At 37.9% G+C, this 11,296-nt stretch overlaps 1 protein-coding gene across 2 annotated transcripts in view; it reads left to right on the forward strand.

The window, feature by feature from the left end:
- The window catches only part of ap2s1 (adaptor related protein complex 2 subunit sigma 1), a 21,652-nt gene extending 10,597 nt beyond the window's left edge, over nucleotides 1-11,055 (forward strand). Inside the window, exons 1-5 of one of the 2 annotated variants that reach the window (XM_061878632.1) lie at nucleotides 2,360-2,520; nucleotides 2,830-2,979; nucleotides 7,849-7,962; nucleotides 9,815-9,874; nucleotides 10,261-11,055. In XM_061878632.1, the coding sequence (XP_061734616.1) occupies nucleotides 2,518-2,520; nucleotides 2,830-2,979; nucleotides 7,849-7,962; nucleotides 9,815-9,874; nucleotides 10,261-10,362 (429 nt within the window). In that variant the 5' untranslated portion in view covers nucleotides 2,360-2,517 and the 3' untranslated portion in view covers nucleotides 10,363-11,055. Of the gene's footprint in view, nucleotides 1-2,359; nucleotides 2,521-2,829; nucleotides 2,980-7,848; nucleotides 7,963-9,814; nucleotides 9,875-10,260 lie in introns of those variants that run through there. The other variant, XM_061878631.1, reaches the window with a different exon arrangement.
- Nucleotides 11,056-11,296: the final 241 nt, after the last annotated feature.

Consider the following 11,296-nt stretch of genomic DNA (forward strand, 5'->3'; position numbering starts at 1 on the left):
AAAATTGAAATTATTAGCTACAAATTCAGGATTATGAGATTTAAAAACTTAAATGATGGATAAAAATTTATATTTTTGAGATAAAAAGTCAGAAATAATGAGATAAAAATATGAAATTATGAGACAAGATGACAAAATGATGAGATTAGAAATCTTCAATACTATGTTAATTGTTATTGAACACATATTTTGTGAACCACATGTTTTACACCATGAATTGATTAACGTGGACCCCGACTTAAACAAGTTGAAAAACTTATTCGGGTGTTACCATTTAGTGGTCAATTGTACGGAATATGTACTGTACTGTGCAATCTACTAATAAAAGTATCAATCAATCAATCAATCAATGTACAGTTTGTACTCCTCAGCCACTGTAGTCCATAGTGTCAGTAGTATTCACAACTATTAAAAAGGTGAGACACAATGGCTTAAAAAGTGTATACCATTGACATAAGTACTGTATTATTATTCATGTTGTTACTTAGTTCATATTCCTAAATTGTTGTGAGTACTGTAGATGTGTTTGGCTGCACCACAGATTCACCATTACTTACCAATAGAGCATTCTGCTTCTTCCTAATGCTCATTTTTGTTTTCCCCAATGATGCTGCATAAATACGGTCAGGCTGTGTTGAAAGAGCACTGACCTTTGTTGAAGTAAACATACACTCTCATGTCCAATCACACTCTGTTCCCTCTGCCATATTTGCATGACCCCGGTCACACAAAACATGATTAGCAGGGGTCAAAGTTTCTACTATAATAATAAGCTGCCTCTGTTTTGCATCCATATCATATTTTTGCCTTGGTTTTTTTCTCCTTGTCATTGAGGTTTCCTCAACATTTCCATTCATCCTGCTGTCAGTTGCAGGATATATAATTGTAGGTCACATGAAGGGCTACAACATTCCTCTACTCCAGTGATTCTCAAACTGTGCTGTGTGTACCCTTACTGGTACACATAGTGGTAGTGTGTTACAATTTAAATTATTCAAACACAATCTTACTGTTCAAACTGTGTAATGTCACAGTTACCAAACATTAAACATATGTGTTAAATAAAACCTCTGTTTCCCTTTTAATGAATACTTAGGCCTACCACGCTACTGTATTTCAATGTTGATCAGTATGGTTGTACTTGGAGAGCCAAGTGTTTTCTGAGGTGGTACTTTGTGAAAAAAGTACCACAAATGTTGTGCAATCTTTGACAGTTGAGTTACTACATCATATTTAATAAATATCAATGCTTAGAGAGCGACCAATAGTGTCCAAACTTGAATTAGTTTATAATACAAAAGTGTGGAATATTTCAGACAAAATTACTTATAGCCATAATAATAATATAATGCATCTGTTAGTCACATTTGCCCTTTAACATGGTAGAAAATAAAGATGGTAGAAAATAATCCATTACTTAATTTATTTTATAAATGTTTTTTTTACATCTCATTTTTCCACATCAATGTTTCATCATTTTGGCAATTAATATATGTCTTTATAATAAAACCTTTTTTTTAACACCAAATGTATTCAACTGCATTTGAATTTTATGAACTTAATTTTTTTCTTTACATTAAATTATGCTGAAAATATCACCGAATACAAATTTGTGAGCAAAATGTGTATGTTTAAAAATTCAGTTTTTGAAAACACAGTGTTTTAAAAATTCAGGGGAGAAAAAAAAAGTTTTTAACCCTAACCCTGGAACAATGGAGCCTGCCTCAGAACCAGCCAATGAGGTGCTTCAGTCTTAGCTTACATGGAAGGGGTCTTGACTTTTGAAGCTCAAATATTTGTTCTGCTCTGAACTTTTTGACACATCTTTTTTTTTTTACATTTGAGATTTTCTGCACTGATTTTTTTTTGTTACACAAATTTTTATAGACTGCATTTTATGGACTGGTTTTTTTTAGATGTATATTTTTATTACACCTACACTGATTTGTTTTACATTAAATGTTTACACTCTGATTTTTTTAAACACTATATTTTAAAACTTTTTTTTTTAATTGATTGAGACTTTTATTAGTAGATTGCACAGTACAGTACATATTCCGTGCAGTTGACCACTAAATGGTAACACCCGAATACATTTTTCAACTTGTCATCAATTCATGGTAAACACACACACACACGTTGCGCACAAATTAATATTCAATGAGATCGTCAGCATTGATACAAAAAATGAATTTCACAAAATTCAAGAAAAAATGTCATGTCCAAAACGCGCCTGTCATGTGATCAAAAACAAGGCACGAACAAATGCCATACTAAAGAACGACGGTTATTGTAGTTTAGAAAACCATTGCTTTGCGGTCTACCAAGTATAAAAGAACTACATTACCCAGCCTGCCAGGCGATGCTGACAACTTCCGCCTTCCGCTCCTAATAGCCCTGAAAAGATAGCAGACGAGCGGTCGGGAGTGTTACTGATGTATTTGTGTAGAAAAAGAGTTTAACTGTCCAAGAACGAGCCTCTGGGAAGTGTCAAAGGTGTATATTTAGGAGACGAAAATGGTAAATATGTCACCAATTGACCCAGCACATGCTATTTATGCTTAGCTCTCGTGCCGTATCATCGCTAGCCATGTTAGCATTAGCCGTTCTGCTAATTTCCAATTGCTAAAGCTACATTTGCTGATGAATATAATCACAATTAACCAAGTTCACATCTTAATAGCTGCTAAAACGCGGTGGCTAACAATGCTGACAGGAAGTGTGCAGTTGAATGAACTCGTCCACCCATGCTAACACTTAGCATTTAGGCAAATTGTCCTCCATAGAAATATATGGAGGTTGACTATGTGCTGATTTTGATGTCGTTAGATCCGCTTCATCCTGATCCAAAACCGAGCTGGGAAGACACGACTGGCCAAATGGTACATGCAGTTTGACGATGACGAGAAGCAGAAATTAATTGAAGAGGTCCATGCTGTGGTGACCGTCAGGGATGCCAAGCACACCAACTTTGTGGAGGTGAGTGAGTAAAATGTGCATCCATCCATTTCTACCGCTTGAGATTTTCTTATTTAAATAGGGATAGCAGGTCCATTCTATGTGTCATACATGATCATTTTGCGATATTGCCATATTTTTGCTGAAAGGATTTAGTAGAGAACATCAACGATAAAGTTCGTAACTTTTGATTGCTAATAAAAAAGCCTTGCCTGTACCGGAAGTAGCAGACAATGTGCGCGTGACGTCACGGGTTGTAGGGCTTCTCACATCCTCACATTGTTTACAATCATAACCAGCTGCAGCTAGTGCTATTCGAGAAAGCGACAATTTCCCCCCATTAATTTGAGCAACGATGAAATACTCGTGGATGAGGAAATTTAGAGTGAAGGACTAGAAAAAAAGAATAAAAAGGATTATTAAAGTGGGAGCGATAGCAGCTAGTGCTATTCGGACCGAGAAAGCGACAATTTCCCCATTCATTTGAGCAAGGATAAAATACTCGTGGATGAGGAAATTTAGAGTGAAGGACTAGAAAAAAAAAAGAAGAATAAAAAGGCGATTGCAGTGGGAGCGATACAGATGTTATTAGACACATTTACTAGGATAATTCTGGAAAATCCCATATCTGTCTATTGTGTTGCTGGTGTTTTAGTGAGATTAAATAGTACCTGAAAGTCGGAGGGGTGTGCCCACGGGTGTGTTGACGCCAGAGTCTCTGAGGGAAGTCACGCAGCTGCAGCAGGACGGAAGCTCCGCTGATGTCTCCGGTAAGAGGCGACTTATTACCACAATTTTCTCACCGAAAACAGCCGGTTGACATGTAGTCGGGATCCATGTTCGCTTGACCGCTCTGATCCATAGTAAAGCTTCACCTTTGGGAATTTTAAACAAGGAAACACCGGCTGTTTGTGTGGCTAAAGGCTAAAAACTTCCCACCTCCATCTTTTTACTTTGACTTCTCCATTATTAATTGAACAAATCGTAAAAGATTTAGCAACACAGATGTCCAGAATACTGTGTAATTATGCGATTAGAGCAGACTACTTATAGCTTGGATCGGGCTGGAAAATAATGTCCGCTACAAACCGAGACGTCAAACGCACACGTTATCATGCTGCGACGTTTTCAACAGGACACTTTGCGGGAAATTTAAAATTGCAATTTAGTAAACTAAAAAGGTCGTATTGGCATTTGTTGCAATGTTAATATTTCAACATTGATATATAAACTATCAGACTGCGTGGTCGGTAGTAGTGGGTTTCAGTAGGCCTATATTACTTTTGGGGGTCGCTGGTGCCTATATTAGCTACAATCAGGCGGAAGGCGTTGTACACCCTGGACAAGTCACCCCTCATCGCAGGGCCAACACAGATAGACAGACAACATTCACACTCGAATGCATTGAAATACCGTTTTTTATGTTGCGTCGTTACCGTGTAGGTATCAATATGTATTTAAATATAAAGGGGACAGCAAAGCATGTCATTGTTGGCAGTGGTTCCCAACCTTTTTTGCACCACAGACTAGTTTAATGGAGGTATTTTTTCAAGCTTTCCACTTGTGCCAGATAAATACAGCAAAAATAAGTGCATGAAAAATACAACTCACTATACAGTTAAAGTTAAAGTACCAATGATTGTCACATACACACTAGGTGTGGTGAAATTTGTCCTCTGCATTTGACCCATCCCCTTGTTCATCACCCGGGAGGTGAGGGGAGCAGTGAGCAGCATTGGTGCCGTGCCCGGGAATCATTTTTTGGTGAGTTAACTCCCAAATCCAACCCTTGATGCTGAGTGCCAAGCAGGAAGTAATGGGTCCCAGCATCTCCGTGACCCCAATAGGGACAAGCAGTAGAAAAGGGATGGGTGGATGTTCATTAATGTGCATTGTGTCATGTCACAAAGTTATAACAAATGGCAACTTCCTATCAGGAGTTATATTGTACATCTTCAGTAAAAACAAGCTTATTTATTCGTGTGTCTAGTGGGAAAGGAAAAAATTAAGTCTGAGAAAATGCAGTCGTTTATAAATTATTTAATATTTCCCTGTGGCTTGTTAGCAATTGATGGCTTGATTTTAACCTAAAAAAAATTAAATGTTAAATATATTTGTTATTGCACTCAAATAATAATTTTAGAAGACTGGGATTAAATTAAGACTTTAAACATACCAATTTAAAAAAAATTATACTCCAAGAACAATATATATTTTTACATATTGAGTATAGTCTGCCATAGGGCTGGGCGATATGGCCGAAAAAATATATCACGATATATTTTCACTTAAACTCGATGTATATCAATATATTTGCCAGTGAAAATATTTATATGAAGATAATCATTTTTGAGCGAAATTCAATGAACTTGAAGTGAATGATAACTGTACTGTAAACAGTCAGTGGCACTTTTATTAACCCAGTTAGTCGAGATGGGTATCAACATCAAAGAAAAGAAAGTGTTTGAGTAGCACAGAATTGCATAACATAGCTATGCAAATACAAAATTTTTCCAACTCGGATAAAAAACTAATTTGCAGGCAGCCACTTTTTAATTCCCAGTCGACGATGTAATGGACTGTCACACACGTACGGTTCTGTAGTCCTGCTAGACCACATGTCCGTGGTCAGCGCCAAGTAAGTGACTTGACTGAGACGTTTGACTATGATCTTGTTTGTTTCAAAAGGATTCAACTATTTAATGTTGAAATATAAAGAGTAGAAATTACGAACAAAATATCAGCTACTGTCTTGTTGTAAAACACCAATGAAAATTAAATGTAGCATTTAGACAGGTTATACTCTAGCAACACTCATAACATGTCTGCCACAATCATGTGTTCTTAAATGTGTATTCCACCTGTAAACGTATACTCCAATACTCCTGAAATAGTCATTTTCTACATTGCAGAGACAAACCCACAATACATCGAGTATATTCGATGTATCACCTAGCCCCAGTCTGCCATAATCTGGGATTTGGTTAGAATACAATAGAAAGCTTTGACATTGTATTAAATGTTGCATGATTTATAACTGCCATTCTTGGTCTGCGCTGTAAGATAAATACGATTATTAGTAAATACTAAAAACAATACTGTGGCTAAAGCTGCACAAGTAAGACACGTAGCAGGTAAAACACACATTGTTAGATATAAGACATAAATCTAAGGAATTAGTTATGAAATTCAGTCAATTTATTTGCATTAGTTTATGCTACGTGGGCAGGTTTGATGCCGCTAAAAACCGTAAACGGGCCATCCGACTGTATACGGCTTCTACGTATCAATACAGGCACCACAGGGGAGCTGGTTAACTACATTCTGACCTGACACACATTAAACTCCTGCAGGCCTGGATGCTTGTCCTTAAAACCTTTAAGTTTAAAGTATTGCCACCTTTGGCGAGGCATGTGTCAAAACACTGCTGGCCGAGTGGCGTGTCCATGTTTATAGCACTACCTTTATCGTCAGCTTTGAAGTAGGGCTGGGCGATATATCCATATACTCAATATATCGCGGGTTTGTCTCTGTGCGATATAGAAAATGACTATATTGTGATATTCGAGTATACGTTCTCACGCAGTTGCTTTTAGCTGCGGGCATTACACTACAGCCTCTTCCCACTCTTTGTTGTCTCTCCTTCTCACAAAGACATAAAACAAACGCACCTTCTTCCATACGTCACATATGTATACGCCTATGCGGAAGCGGCATGGGTAATGTTAGCTGTGGTGCGAGTGGTAATACAAGAGAAAGAAGAATTCATTCTCAAGAAAACCAGCATGGGGTCCATCGTCTGGCGGTGTTTCAAGTAGGAAGATGTCGAACAGACAACCGTAATTTTTCAAGTATGGGACAAAAGCGTTGCTACAAAAAGTAGCATTACTGCTAATATGTAACATCATTTAAAAAGTCACCCGCTAGAGAATGAAGTGTTTGAGACTCTGCATGTCAACATCTCTATTCGGTGCCACACCTACAAAATGCTGAGGCAACCATTTCCACATCAACACTATGAAAAAAATAGTCAACTACAGAATTTAATTACGTCTTTACTAACTAACCTACCACATAGCAAAGGACGAACACTATTTGATTTCCTATAGTGCAGCTCATTTTTGACACTTTTTGAAATATCTTGTGTGACATCATGCACAAAAGTGCACTTTATTTGTTTTAAACTATTGTGGTGGGGTTCTGTACAAATAGTGCACTTTAATTTAGTGTTGTTTTGATTTGTCATCTTAGTGACATCATGCACAAAAGTGCACTAATAGCTTGTTTTAAAACGTCTCTGAGAATCTTGCACTTTCTGTTTTGGAAATGACATGAATGTTTATGCCACTGCTTAATAACTGTTCAATAAATACAGTTTTGCTAAATTGACTTAGTTGTGATTTCCCTCTCTGCATGAATGTTTAAAATGAGCATATATTAATGCAGTATGAAGAAGAATGTTCTTAATGTAGACACATAGAATCATCATACTGCTGTGATTATATGCATCAAGTGTTCATTCAAGGTTAAGGCAAAATACGGAGATATATATGTTGTATCGTGACATGGCCTAAAAATATTGCGATATTGAAAAAAGGCCATATTGCCCAGCCCTACTTTAAAGCCAAAGTATTTCCACATTAAGCAGTAAATTGCTGTTTCTTAAATGTTTCCTCTTCACACTGTATCCCTTCGTATTTGCTGTGTGTGTGTGACTCATGCAACATGCTCTTCAGCTTAGATTACCAGTAACATCACCATGGCGCCAGCATGTATATGACAAAAAGGCAGTATCGTACTTTAATTCCTTATAATGTACAACACCAGTTGTGATTGTGTCAAATTAGCAACTGTCCAAGTTATGACCCAATTCTGCTTGTTTTGCCACAGTTCCGGAACTTTAAGATCATATACCGACGCTATGCTGGACTCTACTTCTGTATTTGTGTGGACGTGACCGATAACAACTTGGCGTATCTGGAAGGAATCCACAACTTTGTAGAGGTAACACACACACACACACACACACACACACACACACACACACACACACACACACACACACACACACACTCCCAGCACATGATGTTAGCCATACTGTAATGCTGCTCAGCAAGTCAACTATGATGATTGCGTTGTTACGGTCTGATTGTTTACAGGAATGTCTGGTAATAATTGTCTTCTTAAAAAACATGTCCTCTTCTGTCTTGCTGCACATTATTGGAACATTTTTGTACACAAGTCTAGTCTACGATTTTATCATAACCAAAGATATGGTTTAGTTTTTTGAGCATACATTCTCAAGTAAACAATCCTCTACAACATGGCTATTATGTCTGTTTTAATCCTTTGGAAGTGGAAACTATGTCTAAAGTAGCTTCTTATTTAGAGATGTTTTCAATAGAAATACTTGTAAAAAATATACTTGTTTTTTTTCTGGATATTTAGTGTTATTTTCTTTACTTAAACTTTCAAATGACATTAGGAGTGTCCAAACTAGGGCCCGTTGGATATATGCTTTTTGAAACCGCTCAACACAAAAAGGATATAAACATGTTTTTTTTTAATGAGAATAAAAAAAAAACAACTTCTAGTGCGTTGGTGTTGCACTAAATTTACTTTTTTTTTTTTTTCCCTTTGTCATGAAAAGGGGAGTTTTTTTTGGGGTTGGTGCTCTAATTGTAAGTGTATCTTGTGTTTTTTATGTTGATTTAATAAAATAAAAATTAACAAATATTTTTTAAATACATTTTTTTTTAATTAATAAATTATTCTGCGGCCCGGTACCAATCGAGCCTGGTGGTTGTCGGACCTACAATTATTAATTAAAAAAGATTTGATAGGCTCCAGCCACTCCTGTGACTCAGATCAGGACAAGGAATAGAAAAAGAATGGATTAATGAAGATGTATGATTAATACCCTTTCTTTTTGCCCATTTCCGCAGGAAATTTCTCATACCTTGAAATGCAAATATTGTCAGGTACAGTTTAGCTGAGTTTTACAATTTTTACAATCTCTGTTGTAAAGAAATCCAACATTTAGATTGGACAGAATAATATATGAAAATAAACTAGGAGTGCCGCCTGTCTTACATTGTAGTGAAAAAATAGGCAGCAACTGACGAAAAAATACAGCAAAATGGAATAATGTAACATATAAATATATTTTCACACTGATAACTCTTTAAATATGTTAACATTGTTTTTAGTCTTTAAATTAAATACATGAGTCATAGTGAATTATGCAAATGGCACTGCCTTGGCCACGCCCACCCTCGCCACAAATAGATTTGTGGGAAACACTAATAACAGCAGATAATTATTTTTCTTATAGAGGCCCTTTGACTTGCCTTTTTACAAAAGGTACTTAAAGTTAAAGTACCTAGGTGTGGTGAAATGTGTCCTCTGCATTTGACCCATCACCCTTGATCACCCCCTGGGAGGTGAGGGGAGCAGTGAGCAGCAGCGGTGCTGCGCCCGGGAATAATTTCTGGTGATTTAACCCCCAATTCCAACCCTTGATGCTGAGTGCCAAGCAGGGAGGTAATGGGTCCCATTTTTATAGTCTTTGGTATGACTCGGCCGGGATTTGAACTCACAACCTACAGATCTCAGGTCGGACACTAACCACTAGGCCACTGAGTAGGTAAAATAGAGTGCTTCTGTCAAAATAGGGATATTTTGAGCAGTGTTTTAAAAACAGCAGGGTAGTCTTTGACTGGCAAGACACAGCCCTGCTTTACAAATGACACTATCTCACCCGCTACTAAATAATCAGCTATTATCTGTCACTAACACATGTGACAAATGTCATGACCTTCTTAAGTTGTCTCATTGTGTGTGCGTCTCCTGCAAGGTGCTGAATGAGTACTTCCACAACGTGTGTGAATTGGACCTGGTCTTCAACTTCTACAAGGTGAGAACAGTGAACACAGCCAAGGTGTCAAGAGAGCGCAGGAGACACACGAGGAAAGTGAGATGCCATAGCAACCCACGTGTAATTAACACCAAGTGTGTTTGCAGAAAGGCTCCCTCGCCAACTGTCACATTCACCCACGCCCACTCTGCTAATTGACATTACGATTATGAAAGCTCAGCGATATTTGACATTTTTTTCTGTTAACCTATGGCTATTTTTATGATGTGATGAGTTGTCAACTTGTCATTATGTGAGGCAACTTTCCAGGAAGTTATATTTGAGAAGTGAAGGAGATAATGTCACGAGTGTCCTTTCACTCTGTGGTTTAGGGACTATTTTGGTTCAGAACTTCCCCTTGTGACCGATCTACTGTCTTCCTGCAGGTGTACACGGTGGTGGATGAGATGTTCCTCGCCGGAGAGATCAGGGAGACCAGTCAGACTAAGGTGCTCAAGCAGCTGCTCATGCTGCAGTCGCTGGAGTAGAAAAGCAAAAAGGTCCCAGTCCCGTCCCTCCTCGTCACAGGAGAGGACATCCAACTTCATATATTGTCATGTTGCACTGCTCATGAAGGCTGTCCATTTCAGGGACTTTTAACAATATTTAAGACCCCGTGTCCGCACCAGAAGTGAGACACCTCTTGTCCTCCAATCAGCACTTGTGTGATGAACAAGCACCATCATGATCAGTGCGTCCTGTTTAAAAGCTGCCTGTGATGTCATAACACACTCATTAAGATGGAGTGACAGCTGCATGAGTGTGTGTTGATACAAGTGTGCAGGGGAAGGTTGCATCTTCACAAAGACATTTCAACTATCATGAGGTGGTGCTCGTTTGTCACACATCTTAGGAAGCAGTACTGTGACCTGTTCTTATTGGTATGATGTGTGCGATGTGTCTTAATGTTAAATATCATTCCAGCAGCACGCTATGTGTGTGTGTGTGTGTGCTTCACACACTATTTACCTGTTGAAATAATGTACAAGGCATTACTTTTGGCTTTTTAAACACTAACCAGATTCTATCAAATGTGGTTTCAGGTGTTTTGAGTAGACTAGATGAATATGTACTGCTTCCTTTTGTCCACCTTTTTTTTTATTATTAGTCTTGTCTCCCAGCACAAGTACCCACAAATTGTCCTATTATATGTAAATAAATAAATACAAGATGTACGTGAACAGTGTTATCCTCTTATTACTTGCGGTGCAGTGACTGAGCCCCCTCTAGTGTCAGACTGTGGGCATTACACGTCACTGCAAATTGAATTATGAGGTCATCCTGACAGCCTGCCCGGGATCAATAAATCAGTCGATAGATCCACTTGAACAACATAAAACCACTCAAGCTGTAACTGAAGTGACCCAGGTATGTAAACCAAACCGATTTAGACGTGGCGGCCTATTACTCTTCATTGTGCAA

Source organism: Nerophis ophidion, linkage group LG18 (genome assembly GCF_033978795.1).
Source record: "Nerophis ophidion isolate RoL-2023_Sa linkage group LG18, RoL_Noph_v1.0, whole genome shotgun sequence".
Lineage (NCBI taxonomy): Eukaryota > Metazoa > Chordata > Actinopteri > Syngnathiformes > Syngnathidae > Nerophis > Nerophis ophidion.